Source organism: Ursus arctos, unplaced genomic scaffold (assembly GCF_023065955.2).
Source record: "Ursus arctos isolate Adak ecotype North America unplaced genomic scaffold, UrsArc2.0 scaffold_70, whole genome shotgun sequence".
Lineage (NCBI taxonomy): Eukaryota > Metazoa > Chordata > Mammalia > Carnivora > Ursidae > Ursus > Ursus arctos.
In genome coordinates this window covers 54,839-77,445 of record NW_026623090.1, presented here as the reverse complement: position 1 = coordinate 77,445, position 22,607 = coordinate 54,839, and the positions used below count along the sequence as shown (strand labels likewise).

Sequence of the window (22,607 nt, the reverse complement as noted above, 5' to 3'; positions counted from 1 at the left end):
TAGGGAATGATCATTACTTCAAATTGCTTTCAACAAAGACGTGGAATTGCTCACCATATCTGTAATAGCTAAGTGATGATGTGCCTGGTTTCGAAAGAAGTAGGCATATATATGTACACACACAAGAGGAGAGAGTGAAAGTTCAGTGAGTTCTTTAGGGGGCATGTTCTATATTGTTCAACCTGCAAGTGAGACTTTATATCCATTCTAAAAGGGTAAAATGAGTGTGAAAGCCCCCAGGTGAATCTTTTTAAAGGACTGTGAGGTAAAGAGAATAAGCTAATGAAAGAAATCTGTCATAAATAGCTCAGGGTTTTTAAAAGATTTTATTAATTGATTTTAGAGAGAGAGCATGCCCATGAGCAGGGGGAGGAGCAGAAGGGGAGGGGAGGGAGAGGGAGATAACTTCCAGCAGATTCTATGCTGAGCCCAGAGCCCAACTCAGGGCTCCATCCCACAGCCCTGAGATCATGACCTTTGCTGAAACCAAGAGTCAGAGCTTAGGCACCTGAGCCACCCAGGTGCCCCAATAGCTCAGTTTTATCATAGGAAACAGGTAGCTGTTATATTTCTAAATTCACATACATTCCGCGGGAAAGTGACAAGTGGATGAAGGCCAACAACTTGCCATGTCCTTAGATAAGGAGTGAGGCTGAGGCTGGATCTTACTGTGGAGAATTAGTGGTCTCCCAAAACAAAATGGATGGGTAAATCATTTTATACAATTTCAACTATCTGTAGTTTCGCTAGCACAGCACAAAACTACAAAATTCTGCACCAAAATTAAGTTAAAATATATTTGCACAATAATAGTGATATTGTGACTAGCCTTCTTAATGTTCTTGTGTCCATGCCCAATGTTTGAAATACAGTTAAGCTCAATAATTTTTGGAGGGGGATGACTTTTGATTTGGAATAATAAGTTTCAATAAATACCCATACGGTTTGCTTTTCATTTTATTTAATTATTGCCAGTTTTTCTGTTGGCATGACATATTTCTAACTCTCAAACAGGCAGTAAACCCTTGAGAGCAGAGTTTGATCTGAGAAGCTAAGTTGTGAAAAGTCATTTTGTCAGAGGAGGAAGGGAACCTTACGTCACAACTTCTTGCTGGAACAACTTCAATCTATTTATCATTATGAAAGACATATCTTTATTTTTGGTAGTAATTCTGGACTGCTGTGTCTGATATTACATCACAACTTCTTGCTGGAATAAACTGGAGGAGTCCCATCTCTGAGGCATACCCGCTTGAGGCCCCAGATACAACTACTCCTTTTTTTCCTTCTTCCCTCTTTTTGCACACTTCCGGTAACAAAAGAGACAACATTGGGTGGTGACAAATACAGCAGTTGCCACACAGGCCAGCAGGAACCCAATCACATCCAAAGAGTGGTACTGGAACCAGGTGAGGTCATGGGAGGCTGGCCTGAGGTGTTTGGCTCCTTTGTGGCGCATGACAAACTCGATCCAGAAGACTGCTCGATCCAAGGGCTTTATAGGCTGATCGTGGTGGATTCTTGATAATGTCATGGCATTCTCTTTGTATCTAAAGGAGAAACATAAAGACAGTGACATTGAAAGGAAGCTAGTTTGCCTAATCCTGTGATTCCCATGAAAGGTTTTTGAAAAGTGTCATACAAATGATTCAAGATAAATGTCATAGAATTATAGAAGTGCTATGTTTTTTGTTTCGGTCCTCTTAGGAGATTTGGCTTTTAAATTGGAAGTTTCCCATCAATGAATATTTTAAAAAGTGAAAGTGGAAGTTAAGTTAGGATAGTTTAATCTTTTCTAACAGAGAAAATGATATGGGCCATTGTGACAGCTCTAAATGAGATGGTGGGAGTGCAACTACAGAATGATCCTCGTGAAGCGGTAAAGGGAATTGTGTCATGGTGAGTAAAATGCCACCTCACTGGTCCCTTGTCTTCACTCCTCTACCCTCTACTCTTTATTTTCCATCATGTAGCCACTGTGACTTTTGAAACAGATATCAGATCATGACGCTTCCCTGCTCAAAATTTCCATCTGGCTTCTCATTACGTTTAGAATAAAATCCAACTATGCATTGTGGACTATAGGATCTTACAGATACAGACCACTGGCAACCTCTTCTCCTGTCACTTTGTCCCATGTACACTGTTGTAGGCACAGAGACCTGCTAGCAGTTCCCTGAAGTTGCCATACGGGTCCTCACCTCAGCACCTTTGTACTTTCTGTCCCTTCTGTCTCTCTGCTGGACACTCTTCCCTGCAACTCTCCAAGGCTGCTTCTACCTCTTGATGGATGTCCCAGCTCAGAAAGGCTTCTGGGCCACACTATCAAAGCATCGTCAGACATTTGTTGTGTGTGTGTGTGTGTGTGTGTGTGTGTGTGTGTGTTGCTATTTGAAACCTAGAATTTGAAAACATGTTATATTTTCCATATAACATTTATTACGTATGAAAAATTCACTTAATCTTAACTGAATAGCTCATAAATTCAAAATTAGCTAGAATATTATTGTGAAGTGGATGTAATAATATACCTACTACTAAGATATTTATATAGAGTATCACAAGCTACCCGGAAGCACCCCATCTTCCCCGAGCCTTTTAGTCATCATAGATTAGCTTTTATTATTTATATATTGGAATAATAAGGTAGCACTCATTTCCTTTTGTCTTTTGTATCACAGTTGTTGGTTAATGCTATCACTGTATAGTAGTCCATTGTTTGGCAATACCACAGATTATTTCTTCATTTAACAAGCAGTGGACATTTGTGTTAACAATTTTTTGGCCATTACCACTAATGCTGTCATAAAAATCTTGTGTATTTCTTTTGATTTACATATTTATACAGTTTTGTTTGTATATATTATAGAAGTGGAATTGCTGAGAAGAAGGAGTATTTATGATTATGATTTCATTATTGACTGAATTATGTAGAAGTATATTGCTTAATTTCCAAAATTTAGAGATGTTTCAGTTATCTTTCTTTTTGACAATTTCTAAGTGAATTCCAGTAGGCTGGACAATATACTCTTGACAATTTATATTTTTCATATTTACTCTTGGTTTCTGGCCCAGCGTAGGGTTAATTCCAGTATCTATTCCATTCCTGAAAAATGTGTATTCTCTGTTGTTTTATATAGAATGATGTATATGTATGTCAGGCAGGTTATATTTTTAAATTGTGTCCTTCAGAACATTTAGGTGTTTCTTTCTTTCTTTCTTTCTTTCTTTCTTTCTTTCTTTCTTTCTTTCTTTCTTTCTTTCTTTTTTTCTTTCTTTCTTTCTTTCTTTCTTTCTTTCTTTCTTTCTTTCTTTCTTTCTTTTTCTTCCTTCCTTTCCTTTCCTTTCCTTTCCTTTCCTTTCCTTTCCTTTCCTCCTCACTCCCTCCCTCCTTTCCTTCATTCCTTTCTTTCTCTCTGTCTGTCTTCTTTTTCCGTTACTGAGAAAGTTGTTTAAAAACAATGTTATGACTATAGATTTGGGTGTGTTTGTTCCTTTGTCCTCTTCTGCTGCATTTTGATGTTTTAATAGTAGGTGTCACCAATTAGTAATTTGTATTGTTTTGAAAGGTCAATCTATTTATCATTATGAAAGACATATCTTTATTTTTGGTAGTGATTCTGGACTGCTGTGTCTGATATTAGCACAGGTACAACATCTTTCTAAATGGTTACTGCTAAAATAGATCCTTTCCTACCTTTGTACTGACTCTCTTCTTGTACACTTCTATGTGAACATGTCTCATGAACAGTATGTAGTTTCTAAAATGCATTCTGACAATCTTTGTCTTTAAATTAGTCTGTTTAGCTTCAATGGAAGTAGTGGCATAGTTGTATTTTCATCTACTGTCTTACTCTATTTTCTTTGCTATTTGTACAACCTGCCATATATTTCTTTTTCTTTCGTGACTATTTTTAAGTATTTTTATTATTTGATTGTTCTACTATTTTCTTCTCTGTAATACTTTTTTTGGTATTTCTTCGATGATCCCCTCGTACTGTAATGTTAATACTGATAGTAGTAATAGATACTGAATTCATGGGTGCTGTGCTAGGCACTACAAATTCCCTTGCGTTGTTTTCCTCTGTAATGTAGAAAACTTCACTATTTATCTTATCATATTTAAAAAGTTTTATCTTCAAAGGACAAAATCAAGAAAGAGAAAAATCAAAGAAAGAAAATATTTATAAATCATATATCTGATAATGTATTGTATCCATAACACATAACAAATTCTTTAATAAGGTGAGACAAATAATCAAATTTAAAAGTATCAAAGAATTGGAATAGACATTTCCCTAAAGAGGCTATATGAATGGCAACTAGTATATGAAAAGATACTTAAGAACTTTGGCTGTAAGGGAAATGCAAATCAAGACCACAAGGAGAGACCACTTCACACCCACTAGGATGTCTGTAATAAAACAGATGATAACAAGTGTTGGTAATGATGTGGATAACTTGGATCTCCCATACTGGGCTGGTGGAAATGTAAAATGGTGCATCTCATTTGGACATCAATTTGGCAGTTCCTCACAGAGTTAACATATGACCAGCAATTCTACTCCTTGATGTCTACCCAAAAGAAAGGAAAAATTTTGTTCACACGATTACATGTGTAGCAATATGTATAATTCCTAAATGTGGAAAAAACCAAAAGGTTCATGAATTGATAAATGGATAAATAGATTGTATCATTTCCATATCATAGAATATTATTCAGCAATACAAAACTACTACATGAATGATATTCAAAAACATGCCAAGTGAAAGAAACTACACGCAAAAGACCATAAACTGTACGATTCCATTTGTATGAAATATCCAGGATACAGCAGTTTGTAGAGACAGAAAGTATATTAATGTTTACTGAAGGCAAGAGGAATGGGAAATGACTTCTAAGTCATATGTGATTCCTTTTTGGTCTAACGCAAATGTCCCAAACTTAGATTATAATGATGGTTTCATAATTCCGTAACATAATACATATATTTGATTTTTATACTTTAAATTTTGTGGTACATAAATTACATATTATAAATATATTAAAATAAGAATAAAAATTAATTTTTGAGCAAAAGGAGACTTATAGTTTTGGAAATTTTTGGTACTGAATTGAAACTTCTTTTACATAACCAAAAATTCTTCACTCTTTAATTCTATGGATTCTATCATATTTTAAAAAATGTGTTCTTATAATTACCTACATAACTTTTGCATTTATTCATGTAGAAATTTGTTGCAGTAATTGGTTCCCCATTAAATCAATGGGGTTAAAATGCAACTTTGAAATAAATGGTTGAAAATGAAAGTAGTTTTAAGATCAGTTAAATCATACTAAAATTTCAAAATTGGCCTCTTAAATATAGGATGAAACTCATAGTCACCGTGGACAGAACTTATCTATCAATACTATTAATGAAAAAAATTATAATACTCACGAAGTGTCATTAATGACCATCCTCAAAGCATTGAGCAAATCTGTACTAGACATCGTGTGGAAATCCAGACTGACAGCTGCTCCCTTGGCCTTCATGTGAGCAATGTTATCAGGTTGATCCGCAAACAAAGGAATGCCCACCATGGGGATCCCGTGATAGATCGCCTCATAGATGCCATTGGCTCCACCATGAGTTATGAAGGCTTTGGTTTTTGGATGACCTAGGATTGGATGAATCTCAGCATGTTATTAATCATAAGTCTTAGAACTAAAACGAGAGTTGGGCAACATAAGGCATATATTATTATACACGTGAAACAGCATCAAAATGGCTTTCAGATCTCAGAGCAAGAGGCACATAAATCTGCTGGAGAGGTAAATGAAGATTGGTGTGGTACTTGTAACTTGAAAAATGAATACAAGATGGCTGGACAGACAAATTGAAAGAGAACATTCTGGATAAAGAATAGCATGTTCAAAAAAAGAAAAAAGGAGGTGGCATATTAGAACATATTCTCTTACATGGTAAAGTCACCGAGTTTAACATGTAGGAGTGATGGTGGTGGTTCAAATCAGGGGAAGGAAAGACTGCACTTTATCATGAAGTGTGTGATGACTTCATGAACAAGATTGTGGTGTTTTCCTAGAGAACATGTAGAGTCGCTGGTAATTAAAGAGGGGCCGTTATTTTTCAGTGGCACTGAATACCCATGCAGAATGAGAAAGGATAGGAGTAGGTTGAGAGAACTAGGAGACAGAGTGATGATCCAGGTAATTGTTGAAAAATTATCGGGGGAGGCAAGATGGTGGAAGAGTAGGGGACCCCATTTCATCTTGTCCCTGAATTTAGCTAGAGAACTATCAAATGATTCTGAACACTTATGAATTCAACCACAGATGTAAGAAAAGAATTCCCTGAATTCTATAAATAGAAAAGTGACCACTTTTTGCAAGGTAGAAGGTGCAGAGAAAAAAATCTGAGGGTATATCCAGAAGATAAATGGCGGGGGAAGGGAGCCTCCCTAAGCCGGCTACTGAAAAGTAATGTAGTCCCAGAGTGCAAAATCAGAACCCTGCCTGAAAGGTGCTCAGGTGGTGAAGTGGGGCAGAATCCTAGGTGGGATTGCATGGTGTCAGGATCCCTGCCATCACAGAACGGGAGTTCCTGAGCCAGCAGTATTTCCAAGCATTGGAGCAGGGAAACTGCTTATGTTCAGTGAGACCGGGCAGGGACTCTCGCTCGGTTCACCATAAACTGCCAACGGCAGCATGATTGGGTGACCGCTCTCTCTGTGGCAGCCCTCCAAAGGGCAGAAACATGGTGACCCTCCACGTTTCCTCTGGACGGGCTGTGTAGGAGGGTGCAGGTCCATGTATGTGTATGTGGGTCCTGTAAAGGGCAGAAACGTGGTGACCCTCCACCTTCCCAGGGAGGATCAGTGTGGGCACACCCCGCGAGAGTCTGCAGAGTTTGGCACACACAGAGGTGAAGACTGCTTATCCCTGAGGGTTTACTGAAGAGAGGGGGCTACCATCTTTCAGTTCTAGAGCTGGAAATTGGGTTGCAGCCATTTTTATTTTCTTCCTCTAAAGAGGCACAGAGGGCTTTCAGGGAACAAAAGCCACAGAGAACAATCAGAATCAGCTTATACTGATCCAGGCCCCCTGGCAAGGGGTGGTACAAATGTGCCTGGGCAAAGACACCTGAGAATCAGTGAAGCAGGCCCCTCGCCCAGAAGACCAGCTGAAACAACAGGGGAACACCAAGTTTGTGGAGCACACAGGACTACGAAACTCCAGCGCTAGGGGAAAATAGTACATAGAATTCGAGTTTTTTCTCAAGATTCATTTATCTTTCAGTTTTGAATTTTCCTTTTCTTTTTTCTTTTTTTCCTTTTCAAGTAGTTTCTAATTTTATTTTATTTTTTTAAGATTTTTATTTACTTATTTGAAAGAGAGAGATAGAACGAGCATGGGAAAGGAGCAGAGGGAGAGAGAGAGAAACAGACTGCCTGCAGAGGAAGTGGCCAAATGCAAGGTGGACCCTAGAACCTGGAGGTCATGACCTGAGGCAAAGGCAGTCACTTAACTCACTGAGCCACCCAGGCACCCCAATTGGTTTCTAATTTTAGCAACTCTTTTTTTTTTTTTTAAAGATTTTATTTATTTATTCCACAGAGACAGAGACAGCCAGCGAGAGAGGGAACACAAGCAGGGGGAGTGGGAGAGGAAGAAGCAGGCTCATAGCAGAGGAGCCTGATGTGGGGCTCGATCCCATAACGCCGGGATCACGCCCTGAGCAGAAGGCAGACGCTTAACTGCTGTGCCACCCAGGTGCCCCTCAACTCTTTGTTTTTAAGTATTTTTTTTTTTAACTTTCATTTTTAAATTTATATTTTATAGATATATTCTTCGTTTTTGGCTTCCTTTCACTGTTTGAATTTTATTTGTGTATTTACATAAGTTTTGCTTTCTTTACAATTTTGGGATTTAGTGTCTTCTAACAAACTGACCAAAATACACCCAGAACCAAGTAGATCACCGTGGCTTGTCCACCTGGGAGATTGCAATCTCTCTCCCCCCTTTTTTTTCTGTTTTTTTTCTTTTTTTCATTTCTGATCTCTTTGCATTTGTCTAGTGTGTATTTTGTTTGGGTCATGGTTGATATTTTTTATTTTGTTATCTTATTCATCCATTTTTCTCTGGGCAAAATGACTACAAGGAGGAAATCACAACAAAAGAAAGAACCAGAGGTAATACTATCTGCCACAGATCTAATCAATATGGATATAAGTAAAATGTCAGAGCTGGAATTCAGAATAATGATTATAAAGTTACTAAGTGGGCTGGAAAAAAGCCTAAAACACACTAGAGAATCTCTTAGTGCAGAAATAAAATCTAATCAAGCCAAAATTAAAGATGCTTTAACTGAGGTGCAGTAAAAATGGATGCTCTTGGGGCACCTGGGTGGCGCAGTCGTTAAGCGTCTGCCTTCGGCTCAGGGCGTGATCCCAGCATTCTGGGATCGAGCCCCACGTCAGGCTCTTCCGCTGGGTGCCTGCTTCTTCCTCTCCCACTCCCCCTGCTTGTGTTCCATCTCTCGCTGGCTGTCTCTCTCTGTCAGATAAATAAATAAAATCTTAAAAAAAAAATGGATGCTCTTACAGCAGGGTAAATGAGGCAGAAGAGAGTCAATGATATAGAAGACAAGATGATGGAAAGGAAGGCAGCCAGAGAAAAGCAAGAAAAACAGCTAATGGACCATGAGGGGAGGCTTTGAGAAATCAGTGCTACCATAAAGCAAAACAATAATAGAATTATTGGGGTCTCAGAAGAAGAGAAAAAGAGGGCCATGAGGTATATTTGAGCAAATCATAGCTGAGAAGATGCCTAGTCTGGGGAAGGAAACAGGCATGCAAGTCCAGGAGGCACAGAGAACCCCCCTCAAAATCAATAAAAATAGGTCACCTCCTCAACATCTAAAAATGAAACTTGAAAATCTTGGCAAAAAAGAGAAAATCCTGAAAGCAGCTTGTGACAAAAATTCTGTAACCTACAAGGGTAGAAACATTATACTCACAGCAGACCAATCCACAGAGACCTGGCAAGCCAGAAAGAATTGACATGATACATTCAGGGTGCTAAATGAGAAAAATATGCAACCAAGAGTACTTTATCCCGCAAGGCTCTCACTCAAAATAGAAGGAGAGATAAAAAGCTTCCAGGACAAACAGAAACTAAAAGATTTTGTGATCACTAAACCAGCCCTGCAAGTACAATTAAAGGGAATCATTTAAGTGAAGAGAGAGTCCAAAAGTAACACAGACCAGAAAGGAACAGAGACAATCTACAGAAACGGTAACTTTACAGGTTAATACAATAGCACTAAACTCATACCTTTCAGTAGTTATTCTGAATGTAAATGGGCTAAAGCCCTAATCAAAGGACACAGGGTATCAGATTGCATAAAAAAGCAAGATCCAACAATATGCTGTCTGCAAGAGACACATTTTAGACCCAAAGGCACCTCCAGATTGAAAGTGAGGGGGTGGAAAACCATTTATCATGCTAATGGGCATCAGCTGGGGGTGGCAAACGTTATATCAGACAAATTCGATTTTAACCCAAAGACTGTCGTAAGGGATGAAAAGGGACGCTATATCATAATTAAAGGGTCTATCCAGTAAGAAGATGTAACAGTTAGAAATATTTATGCTTCTAACTTGGGAGCAGCCAATTTTATAAACAAATTAATAACCAAATTAAGGAAACACACTGATGATAACACAATGATAGTAGGGGACCTCAATACCCCACTCACTGCAATGGACAGATCATTGAAGCAGAAGAGTGCAAGGAAACAAGGGCATTAAATGACACACTGGAGCAGATGAATTTCACAGAGATATATAGAGCACTCCATCCTAAAGCAACAGAATACACATTCTTCTCGAGTGTATCTGGAACATTCTCCAGAATAGATCACATAGTCACAAATTGGGTTTCAACCCATACCAAAAGAATGGGATTATCCCCTGCATATTTTGAGACCATAATTTTTGAACTTGAACTCAATTACAAGAAGATATTTGGAAGGAACTCAAACACTTGGAAATAAAAGAACATCCTACTAGAGGATGACTGGGCCAACCAGGAAATTAAAGAGGAATTAAAAAATTTCAAGGAAACAAATGAAAATGAAAACACAACAGTTCAAAACCTTTGGGATGCAGCAAAGGCAGTCCTAAGAGGGAAGTACATAGCAATGCAAGAGTTCTTTAAAAAAAAATTAGAAAAGTCTCAAATACACGAGCTAACCTTACACCTAAAGGAACTGGAAAAAGAACAGCAAATAAAGTTCAAACCAAGCAGGAGAAGAAAAATAATAAAGATTAGAGCACACCTCAATGAAATAGATGCCATAAGAGTAGAGCAGATCAATGAAACTAAAAGCTTGTTCTTTCAAAGAATTAATTAGATTGATAAACACTTGCCAGACTTACCAAAAAGAAAACAGAAAGGACCCAAATTAATAAAATCACGAATAAAAGAGGAGAGATTATGACCAACACCAAGGAAATACAAAGAATTTAAGAACATGTTATGAGCACATGTATGGCAACAAGTTAGGCAATCTGGAAGAAATGAATGTACTCCTGGAAACTTATAAACTACCTAAACTGAAACAGGAAGAAATAAAAAATCTGAACAGACCCATAGCCAGCAAGGAAATTGAAGTAGTAATCACAAACCTCCCTACATATAAGAGTCCAGGGCCAGATGGCTTCCCGAGAGAATCCTACCAAACATTTAAAGAAGAACTAATACCTATTCTTCTGAAGCTGTTCCAAAAAGTAGAAATGGAAGGAAAACTTCCAAATTCATTCTGTGAGGCCAGCATTACCTTGATCCCCAAACCAGAAAAAGACCCCACCAAAAGGAGAATTATAGACCAATATCCCTGATGAACATGGGTGCAAAATTCTCCCCAAGATACTAGTCAATAGGATCCAACAGTGCATTAAAAGGATTAATCACCAAGACCAAGTGGCATTTATTCCTGGGCTGTAAAGTTGGTTCAACATCCACAAATCAATCAATGTGATACATCACATTAATAAAAGAAAGGACAAGAACCATAAATGATCTTCTCAATTGATGCAGAAAAAGCATTTGAGAAAATACAGTATTTTTCTCGATTAAATCTCTCCACGGTGTAGGGATAGAGGGAACATACCACAATATCATAAAAGCCATCTATGAAAAGCCCACACTGAATATCATTCTCAATGGGGAAAAACTGAGAGCTTTTCTTCTAAGGTCAGATACATGATGGGGATGCTCCCTCTCATCATTTTTGTTCAATATAGTAATAGAAGTCCTAGTCTCACCAATCAGACAATGAAAAGAAATAAAAGGCATTCAAATTGACAAAGAAGAAGTCAAACTCTCTCTCTTCAAAGTTGACATAATACTTTATGTGGAAAACTCGAAAGACTCCACCCCAAAATTGTTAGAACTCATACAGGAATTTAGCAACATGGCAGGATATAAAATCAATGCACAGTAATCAGTGAGAGACAGAATCAATGAGATAGAAGAAAGAGAAATTAAGGAGTCAATTCCATTTACAATTGTAGCAAGAACCATAAGATACCTAGGAATAAACCTAACCAAAGAGGTAAAGGATCTGTATTCTAAAAATTACAAAAGACTTATGAAAGTAATTGAGGAAGACACAATGAAATGGAAAAAAAATATTCCATGCTCATCGATTGGAATAATAAATGTAGGTAAAATGTCTATGGTACCCAGAGCAAACTACACATTCAGTGCAATCCTTATCAAAATAACATCAACATTTTTCATAGAACTTGAACAAATAATCCTAAAATTTGTATGGAACCAGAAAGGACCCCGAATAGCCAAAGGGATGTTGAAAAAGAAAACCAAAGCTGGGGGCATCATAATGCCAGACTTCAAGCTATACTGCAAAGCTGTAATCATCAAAACAGTGTGGTACTGGCACAAAAACAGATACATAGATCAGTGGAACAGAATAGAGAACACAGAAATGGACCCTCGACTCTATGATCAGCTAATCTTCCACAAAGCAGGAAAGAATATCCAATGCAAAAAGGACAGCCTCTTTCATAAATGGTGCTGGGAAAATTGGACAGCCACATGTAGAAGAATGAAACTGGACTATTTCCTTACACCATACACAAAGATAAACTCAAAATGGATGAAAGGCCTAATTGTGAGATAGGAATCCATCAAAATCCTAGAGGAGAACAAAGGCAGCAACCTCTTCAACCTAGGCCACAGCAACTTCTTGCTAGACATGTCTCCAAAGGCAAGGGAAACAAAGCAAAAATGCCCTCTTGGTACTTCCTCCAGACCAAAGGATTCTGCACAGCAAAGGAAACAGTCAACAAAACTAAAAGGCAGCCTAGGGAATGGGAGAAGATATTTGCAAATGACATATCAGATAGAGGGCTAGTATCCAGATCTATAAAGAATTTATCAATCTCAACACCCCCCCCCAAAAAAAACAAATAATTCAGTCAAGAAATGGGCAGAAGACATGAACAGACATTTCTCCAAAGAAGACATGCAAATGGCCAACAGACACATGATAAAATGCTCAACATCCCTTGACATCAGGGAAATACAAACGCAAACCACAATAAGATACCACCCCACACCAGTCAGAGTGGCTAAAATTAATAAGACAGGGAACAACAAATGTTGGCAAGGATGTGGAGAAAGGGGAACCCTCTTACACTGTTGGTGGGAATGCAAGCCGGTGCAGCCACTCTGGAAAAAAAGTTTGAGGATCCTCAACAAGTTGAAAATAGAGCTCCCCTATGACCTAGCAATTGCACTACTAAGTATTTATCCCAAAGATATAAATGTAGTGATCTGAAAGGGCACCTGCACTCCAATATTTATAGCAACAATGTCCACAATAGCCAAACTATGGAAAGAGTTAAGATATCCATGGACAGATGACTAGATAAAGAAGAAGTGGTATATATATGCAATGGAATATTATTCAGCCATCAGAAAGGATGAATACTTCCCATTTACACTGACATGGATGGAACTGGAGGATATTATGCTGAATGCAAGAAGTCAATCAGAGAAAGACAATTATCATACGGTTTCACTCATATGTGGAACATAAGAAATAGCACAGAGGATCCCAGGGAAGGGAGAGAAAACAGATGGAAAGAAATCAGAGAGGGAGCCAAAGCACGAGAGACTCTAAATTATGGGGAACAAACTGAGGGTTGTGGAGGGGAGGTGGATGGGGGCTGGGGTAACTGGGTTGTGGGCATTAAGGAGGGCATGTGATTTGATAAGCATTGTTATATTGAATGCTCCGTCTGAAACTGATGATGTACTACATGTTGGCTATTTGAATTTCATTTAAAAAATAAAAAAAAATTACTTTTGAGAAGAAATTACACCTAAAATAAAGATACTTTGATTCTGGCCATAAGGAATGTGACCGTGTATAATAACATGCTGTATCTTATCTTTTCCCCCTGAAGACTGCAAAATAAATGTAAGGGAAGTTAAGTTTTGTTTTTGAGTTTTTCAGTGATAAATATTCAATCAATTCGCCCCTTGGGAACTCTTATCATTTTGTTTAGAATTACTTTCAATTCAGTGTCTTCCAGATTCTTACCAAGAAGGTCATTCTGGGGGATCCATTTATACAGCTGAGTATTTGGCCCTAAGGTGTCTGGTTTCTTGCCATCAAATCTCCATAGAACCTGGTAAAGACAATACCTTATTTCATGAGTTGAACTTTGAAGTTCTAGCATGATAGAATTTTAAGGAAATTAAGAGATAATCTAGTGAGACCCCTTTAGCTGAGTGATGATGAGGACAAAATATATTAAAAATGAGGCTACTAAAACACTGGTATAATAAAATACCCACATTTTGTTACTTCTTTTTATATTCAATCAAGTATGAATTTACATAATCATGATGGAGATTATGTAATGTAATGTAATGTAATCACATGGAGATTAGACAAATGAGAGTATCAGTGACAAATTCAAGTATTTAAGAAATTTTTAGGCAGTTATTATAATTCTACCTCAAACCAGTGGGAAATTACTAAGATCTACACATGTGTTTTGTTTTATCTATTATAATTACTTTCATCTTCCAATGTAATATTAACCTATTTATTTCTTTTTATGTGTTACAGAAGGGAGTTCACTTATATCCACTTGTTCCATGAGTTATTTTATTAGAGTTTTACATCTTTTGATGTACAAAAAGCTAAATATGCCATCTGCTACTTGTGCAAAATACATAATTCTTATTAGCAATTTATTAATATAAATAATTTCATATTTACATGAATCCAGATTATTATTACTATTTCTTGGTTTGGAAGTTCCTTAAATGTTACAAAGAGCCTGTTGGCACTTCAGAAATAACAGTGTAGCTGTTGAAAAATATCCAAAACTGTGATGATGCACAATTTTATTTAACTGATTGTTAACACATCAATGATGGACTACGAAGCATTGACAACATGGATTAATATGCAATCTATACCGAAACAATTCATTCCCAGTACCAAAATAGATTGATTTTAGAATTCTCCAGCAATCCTCAAACTGGATAATAGTTTACTTTGGTTAACATATATTTGTTATGTGAATGTTCAAGTAACTTTGGATATTAAGCAAACATTAGCATAAGGAGAAACTATATCAGTAAACTAAAAAGTAGTTGACAAAAACCAAAATACTGTAGGTGTTATGTATATATTGAAAATATTTTACTTCTCTGTTTCATGTAGAAAGAGGCATCTAAAACTTTCCCATGCTAGGCTTGTTTCTGGTTGACTCGTTAATATATTTCCATTTCCTTCCTTAATCAGGAAGAGTTATTATTCTGATAAGTTAAAGTCCTTTTGGAACCACATATTACTAAGCACAGCGTCACCTTGAGGGATGGACCCATCTCCCCCCTTTTCATTTATCTTACTCTTTTACTCTTAATAGGGCCCACTCCACCAGTCATGTCAGTTTTTCTCTTTCTCTAAATCATTTAGGCTGGATGAACACCTAGCCATAGCTTGGTGAGCCCTGACCATCCTTTCTCTCAACAGCATTCTGAATAGAGTTATCTCCAAAATTTAGGGGAAGGAAAAGGACCCTGGAGTATCCGGCAGGTGTAAACTGTGTGGTGATTTTCAGACTTTTATCGGTTCCTACTGAACACAACTTGAAATTTAGCTCCTTTCTGAGAACATCTATGAGATATTCAGTGCCCTTGGAAATCCTGTAAGGAAAAGAAGTGAATGACAGGACAGAATTTGGTGATTTCTGTATCTGTCCATGATACATTATAATAGCAAACTTTACCCTCACCCTGCTAAATATATACCTACTAAATATATTTCTTTCTGATCTCAATGTTAATGCCAAAGTTATCGTCAAAACACCTTCTGTACGACTTTAGCATTTGGCATGTATATTTTGCTTATGTCTGAGATCAATTAGAACTATCATAATGGTTTCCGTGTCATGAAGGAAAGGGTAATTAGATCCTTTACACAGTTTAATAGACTCATTAAGTAGTTGTATAGGACTAAGTTACTTTATGTAACCTTTTGTGGAATCTGGGCAAGGGCTGATGCAATCGTATTGGCTCTTTCCTCTGGCATGGTTTTGATCATCGACCCTAGAGTAAACACCACAATACCGTTTTCTCCAGAGCTCTGGACAAACTCTTCCATTTCCTGTGAAGAAAGAATTTACTCCATCACAACAGAGGAACAGCACAGCAAACACTATGAAAAGAATTTCTACAGGGGTGCCTGGGTGGCCCAGTCAGGTAAGCATCTGACTCTTGATTTCATCTCAGGTCAGGGTTGTGAGATTGAGCCCTGTGTCTGGCTCTACACTCAACAGGGAATCTGCTGGGTATTCCCTCTCCCTCTGCTCCTCTCCTCCCAGCCCCCCTGCTGTCTCTCAAATAAATAAAGAAATCTTAAAAAAAAAAAAAAAAGAATTTCTACAAACAGCTAAAGATAGATACCAAATATTATCAAGAGTTATTAGAGTAATGCCTAGTTTTATCTTTAAATTGTGATAAAATACACAAAAAATTTACCATTTAACTATTCCTGAGTATGCAGTTCCATAATGTGTATATTTACACTGTTGGTACCCAATCACCAGAAATTTTTCATCTCGCTAAACTGGAGCTCTGTACCCATTATATAACAATTCCCCATTCCCTCCTTCACCGTCTTTAGTGACCATCATTATATTTTGTATTTCTATGAATTTGACTAACCTGCATACCTCATATCAGTGGAATCATTCAGTATTTGTCTTTTTGTGATTGCCCCCTTTCACTTTGCATAGTCTCTTGAAACATTTCCACGTCAGAGTATGTGTTAGAACTTTCTTCTATTTTATGACTAATATTCCATTGTGCCTAAAAACATTTTGTTTATGTATTTATCTGTTGATGGACATTTGAGTTATACTGAACAGAACTTTTGCTAGTTTTTCCTCAGGATTTAGACCTTGAGAAAGTTACCATATATAACTACATATTTGTAATTAATATTGATATTAGGTTAACCATCAAGTAAGATCTTAGTTTCATCTTATTACCAATAAGAAGGCAGACAAACAAAATGTTGAAGAGACCATAAAATCATTCAGTAAAAGATGATTGTTTTTCAATTATGTCTTAAAGGTATCAATTTAAAACATATTACATTATTGTTTTCTTTCATGAAGAATATCATCTCATACACTAACAGAATTTTTTGCAATTTTATTTTATTTTTTTATTTTTTTGCAATTTAATACTATGGATGTTTTTCAGATATTAGTGGTTGAAATTATTTGGTCCTTATTAAGTATGCAGAATTTATGGTCCTTATTATATACACGGGATAGTTTTCTTTGTGCTCATTTTGTCAGTCAGCTATAAGGTTGAGAACCCTGTTCTCCCAATGTTCCTTACTGAGATTTTGTCCAGCTTTTGTGTCTGGCAGAAAACACATGTTCTTATAGGCCAAGTAAACACTTTAATGTTGATATCTAAGATATCAAACCTTGGGATCTCAAATGAGGAATGGTGTAAATGTTGGAGTGACAGCAAGTAAACATTGGATTTGCCTGCAGATATCGTTGGGACACACAAACATTGTTGAGGAATGGTCTTTTTAAGCTAGAATACTAGTGAAATGCCTCAGAGCAAATAAAACAAGAAACAGGAATCAGTTACCTTAGGCAGGGGTTTGGCAGGTTTGCAGTGGAGTCCTCCAACAAATTCAAAATTGGGTAGGAGTGGGCGAGGAAATTCAAAATCCCAGTAGGTTCGAATGAGCCATATTTGAGCCTTCCCCATTAACTCAGATAATGTAGTGGGTCTTCCTGAAGGGATAAAACCAAACGTCACATCCATAAGAGAAAGGATAAAAACCATATGATCACTTCCATATATGCAGAAAAAGCATTTGACAAAGTACACATCCATTCATGATAAAAAGTCTCAACAAAGTTGGTTTAGAGGGAACATACCTCAACAAAATAAGGACCTCATACAGAAAACCCATAGTGCACATCCTACTCAATGGGGAACAGCTGAGAGCTTTTGCCCTAAGGTCAAGAGCAAGACAAGGATATCCACTCTTACCACTTTTATTCCAAATAATATTGGAAGTCCTGGCTATAGCAATGAGACAACAAAAAGAAATAAAAGCTATCCAAATTGGTAAGAAAGAAGCAATACTTTCACTATTTGCAGATGTCATGATCCTATATGTAGAAAACCCTAAAGACTTACCAAAAAACTACTAGAACTCTTAAGTTAATTCATTAAAGTCACAGGATGCAAAATCGATGTACAGAAATCTGTTACATTTCTATATAATTATAATGATGCAGAAGAAAGAGAAATTAAGAAAACAATCCCATTTATAATTGCACCAAAAATAATAAAGTACCTAGGAATAAACTTAACCAAAGAGGTGATGGACCTATACTCTGAAAATTATAAAACATTGATGAAAGAAATGGAAGAGGATACAAAGCAATGGAAAGGCATTCTGTGCACATGGATTAGAAGAACAAATATTGAACTGTATATACTACCCAAAGCAATCTATACATTTAATGCAATAAAATTTGTATAGACCACAAAAGACCCCAAATAGCTAAAGCAATCTTGAGAAGAAAAAAAATGGGAGCTATCACAATTCTAGACTTGAAGTGATACTACAAAGCTTTAGTCATCAAGACAGTATGGTACGGCCCAAAAACAGACACACAGAGCAATGCAACAGCATAGAAAATCCAGTTATATGGTCAATTAATCTTTGACAAAGGAAGAATTAATATCCAATGGAAAAAAGATAGTATCTTCAATGAATGGTGTTGGGAAAATTGGACAGCTACATGCAAAAGTTGAAACTGGACTACTTTCTTACACCATACAGAAAAATAAATTCAGAATGGATTAAAAAATGAAATGTGAAACCTGATATCATAAAAATCCTTGAAGAGAACACATACAGTAATATCTCTGACATCAGCCATAGGAACATTTTTCTATATATATCTTCTTTATGGGAGGGAAATAAAAGCAAAAATAAACTATTGGGACTACATCAAAGTTAAAAAAAAAAAAAAGAAAGAAAAACAACCAAACCTCTGCATAATGAAGGAAACTATCAATAAAACCAAAAGACAGTGTACTAAATGGGAGAAGGTATTTGCAAATGACATTTGAGAAAAGGTTAGTATCCAAAATATATAAGAAACTTACACAACTCAATCCTCCGAAACCAAATAATCCAATTAAAAAAAAAGGAGAGAAGATAGGAACAGACATTTCTCCCACGAAGGCCTACAGATGGCCAACAGACACAGGAAAAGATGCTCAACATGACTCATCGTCAGGGAAATGCAAATCAAAACTACCATGAGATATCACCTCGCATCTTTCAGAATGGCTAAAATCAAAGCCACAAGAAACAAGTGTGGAGGTTTCTCAAAAAGTGAAAAATAGAAGTACCCTATGCTTCAGCAGTTGCACTACTAGGTATCTACCGAAAGCATACAAAAATATTTGTTCAAAGGGATGCATGTACCCCAATGTTTATAGCAGCATTATCTACAATAGCAAAATTATGGAAACAGCCTAAGTGTCCATGAACTGATGAATGGCTAAAAATGAAGTGCTATATTTATACCATGAACATTACTCAGCCATAAAAAAGATTGAGATCTTTGGGCACCTGGGTGGCTCAGTTGTTTAAGCATCCAACTCTTGGTTTTGGCTCAGGTCACAATTTAGTGGTAATGGGATGGAGCCCCCAGTGGGGTTCTGCGCTCAGTGTGGAGTATGATTCAGATTCTCTCTCCCTCTCTCTCTCATTCACTTTCCCTCTCTCTCTCTCATACATAAAGAAATAAAATCTTTAAGAAAATGAAATCTTGCAATTTGCAAGGAGCTAGAGGGTATTATGGTAAGTAAAATTAGTCAGAGAAAGACAAATACCATATTATTTCACTCATATGTGGAATTTAAAAAACGAAACAAATAGGACTTTGGGATCATGACCTAAGCTGAAGGCAGAAGCTTAACCAACTGAGCCACGCAGGCGCCCCTCTCCTTTTTTTAAAAATGCAAAAAGTACAGTAAAATGGATATGTGGGAAATAGGCACAGCAGAGGATTTTTAAAGCAGCGGAATTACTCTGATATAATAGTGGTGTTTTCTTATCATTCTAAATTTGTTAAAACCTATAGAATGTAAAACACCAAGAGTGAACTCTAATGTAAACTATGGACTTTGGATGATAATAATGTGTCAATGTAGGTTCATCAGTTGTAACAAATGTACCACTCTGGTGGGGGATGTTCGTAATGGGGGACGTTATGCACGTGTGTGGGCAAGGGTTATGTAGGAAATCTTGACTCAATATGCTGTGACTTAAAATTATTCTAAAAATAAAACACATCAAAAGTAATATTTTCACCCTGTATTTAATAAATAACAAAGGAAGGTTAAAACACTTTATCCAGAAAAAAGTTAAAAAAAAATTTTTTTAAAGTATTACAAAGAAACACACAAAGAATAGATATGTAGTTGCTTCAAGAAATTCTCAGCGCTTTAATTTGTGGTTATTGACTACGTGGAGTGTAAGGTACTAAATAACGGACCACAGGGTTCTAACTGGCCCTGTCATATAAGTCTTTCCATAATATTTGTGAGATTCAGAGATCATTTTATATTTCATCATTTCACTTATAAAAGACAAATTCCTCTGACTTTGTATTTATACAAACTCACCTTCCAAGGCACTAAGAATTACAACCTCATGCTACCAATTAAAAACATGACTTACCTAGTATTTCGCTGTAAAACCGATCCCAACTCTTCTCATTAAATGCTTGGAACCAAAAGTCAAAATAAAGCACATATATCATATTTTTTACTCTCTCCATGAATGTCATTTGATCACTTAATTCTGACAAAATAACAGGCACGTAGGACGGAGGGAATGGAAGTCCTCCACTATGCTTTTCCAGTGCATAGCCAGGAGAGAAGCGGAGACTGTACACTAAAGGTATTTTAAGTAGCTCCGCCAGCAGCTCGCCACAGGGTCCAATAGTATCTGCAAGAACGACATCAAACCTTGATTCTTGTAGTTTTGTCATGAGTTTCCTGTTCAAAACTACATCTTTACAGAACTTTTGAATACAGTCAGAATATTCCCAGAAGATTTCTTGCATTTGTGAAAAATATGCCCAAAACGTATCTCTTGGTATATTATAAATCAATATGTCGAGCATTTTTCTGAAAAAATCCTCGAAATCATTTCCAAGTAAATGTGCAGGATAAACCTCATATTTAATAGCAGATGATTTGCTCGGATCAACAAGAATGGAAGCTGAAGATGTCAGAACCGTCACTTCGTGGCCTCTCTGGACAAGTTCATCCAGGATTGTCTTTATATTGATCCAGTGGCTGTATTCTGTGGGCCACACCAGCACCTTTCCACAACTCCCAGAGCTGAAGTAACAGCTCAGCTGTAGCAGCAGCAGAACTGAAATCCATTTCATAGACATCCTGGTGGAATGCAGTGCTTCTTTTCAAATTCCTGTTTCCATCTCCCATTGCTTGTACTTATCTCCAAGGAGAAATCAATCAGTAAGTTAAAGTGTAACTCTTATATTTCAAAGCAAACACATTTTATGAGCAGTCAGAGCATTGGGATGTCAAGTGGAAAAAGCCAAAGGCAGATGATTTCATTTGTATTCAAATGTGTTTAATATTTGTTTGATGCTTATAAGTTCTATCATCTTAGCTAAGAGCCAATGACCTAGCTGTGCAAGTCACATGTCTTATGTAATATATTTTGGAAGGGTGTCAGGGACAGTGGCGAGAGGTCACTGTCTGTAGTGTCCTTGACACAAGAATTAAAGTTATTATACAGGTGAATTATATTTCTAGGATATGATGATTTAAGAGATTGTGTTTTGTTTTGTTCATAAAAAGTGGTTGACATGTAATTCACATGCTATACAAATGTCAGATTTAAAGTGTATAATTCAGTGGTTCCTAGTATATTCCCAGAATTGTGCAACCACATTGATGATCAATTTTAGAGCACTTTTATCACCCCAGATGGAAACCTTTGCCCTCTAATGAAACTGCATTTTCTGCATCTGTCAGCCCTAGTCACCATTTTATCTACTTTTTCATATATATTTTCCGTTCTGAGCATTTCATATAAATGAAATTATACATCATGTTGTCTTTTCTGACTGGCTCCTTTGATTAGCATAATGTTTTATGTTAAAACTGTGTTTTCAGACTTTATTGAGATATCACTGATATAACAGGTTTAAGGTGTACAACATGATGACCTGATTCACGTCTATGCTGTGAAATGTTTACACCACAAGATTAGTTAACACATCCATCACCATATATATATATATTGTAGTGAGGACTTTTTAAAATCTTTTTTTATTACTTTTTTATTAAAACATAGTTGACACAGACGTTACATTAGTTTCAGGTTACAACATAGTGACTCAGCAAGTCTATCTGCTATGTTATGCTCACCACAAACGTAGGTTCCGTTTGTCACTACACAACACAGCGCCATTACAATAACTTTGACTATATTCCCTAAGTTGTACCTTTTATCCTCCTGATGATCATTTCATAACTCAAAGCCTGTCTCCCACTCCCCTTCACCCATTTTGCTTTCCCTCTCTTCCTCCTTTTTTTTCTTTTTTAGCAACCATCACTTCTCTGTATTTATGAGTCTTTCTTCTTTTGTTTATTCATTTTGTTTTTTAGATTCCACATATAAGTGAAATCATATGGTGTTTGTCTTTCTCCCTCTGACTTACTTCATTTAGCATAATATGCTCTCAGTCTGCCCATGTTATCACCAATGGCAGGTTAACATTTATTTATATGGTGGAGTAATATTGCGTTGTCTACATATACTACATCTTCTTTATCCATTCATTTATTGATGGACATTGGGTTGCTTCCACATGCTGGCTATTGCAAATAATGTTGCAGTAAACATAGAGTGCATATACCTTATTGAATCAGTTTTTTGTTTTCTTTGGGGAAA

General features: G+C 36.7%; 1 protein-coding gene and 1 long non-coding RNA gene across 2 annotated transcripts in view; one reads left to right on the top strand and one right to left on the bottom strand.

Annotated features, from left to right (window-relative positions):
- Window positions 1-307: 307 nt before the first annotated feature.
- On the bottom strand, window positions 308-21,335 carry LOC125283091 (UDP-glucuronosyltransferase 2B31-like). Its single transcript, XM_048222071.2, has 6 exons — window positions 20,355-21,335; window positions 17,228-17,376; window positions 15,588-15,719; window positions 13,638-13,725; window positions 5,442-5,661; window positions 308-1,550 (listed from the first exon to the last, which is right to left on the bottom strand). The coding sequence occupies exons 1-6, from the start codon at window positions 21,076-21,078 to the stop codon at window positions 1,271-1,273; spliced, it is 1,593 nt and encodes a 530-aa protein (XP_048078028.1). The 5' UTR covers window positions 21,079-21,335; the 3' UTR covers window positions 308-1,270.
- The window catches only part of LOC125283090 (uncharacterized), a 28,145-nt gene continuing 21,082 nt past the window's right edge, over window positions 15,545-22,607 (top strand). The window contains exon 1 of the long non-coding RNA XR_007190635.2: window positions 15,545-15,814. This is a non-coding gene — a long non-coding RNA (uncharacterized LOC125283090). The remainder of the gene's footprint in view (window positions 15,815-22,607) is intronic.

What these genes read in the sequence shown, in the direction of transcription:
- LOC125283091 (XM_048222071.2), bottom strand. Translation starts at nt 21,078, where the DNA reads ATGTCTATGAAATGGATTTCAGTTCTGCTGCTGCTACAGCTGAGCTGT. An exon ending in GTTTTACAGCGAAATACTAG is followed by an intron (nt 17,377 to 20,354) that starts GTAAGTCATGTT and finishes TTATCCCTTCAG; the next exon opens with GAAGACCCACTACATTATCT. An exon ending in CCCCCAGAATGACCTTCTTG is followed by an intron (nt 5,662 to 13,637) that starts GTAAGAATCTGG and finishes ATCCAATCCTAG; the next exon opens with GTCATCCAAAAACCAAAGCC.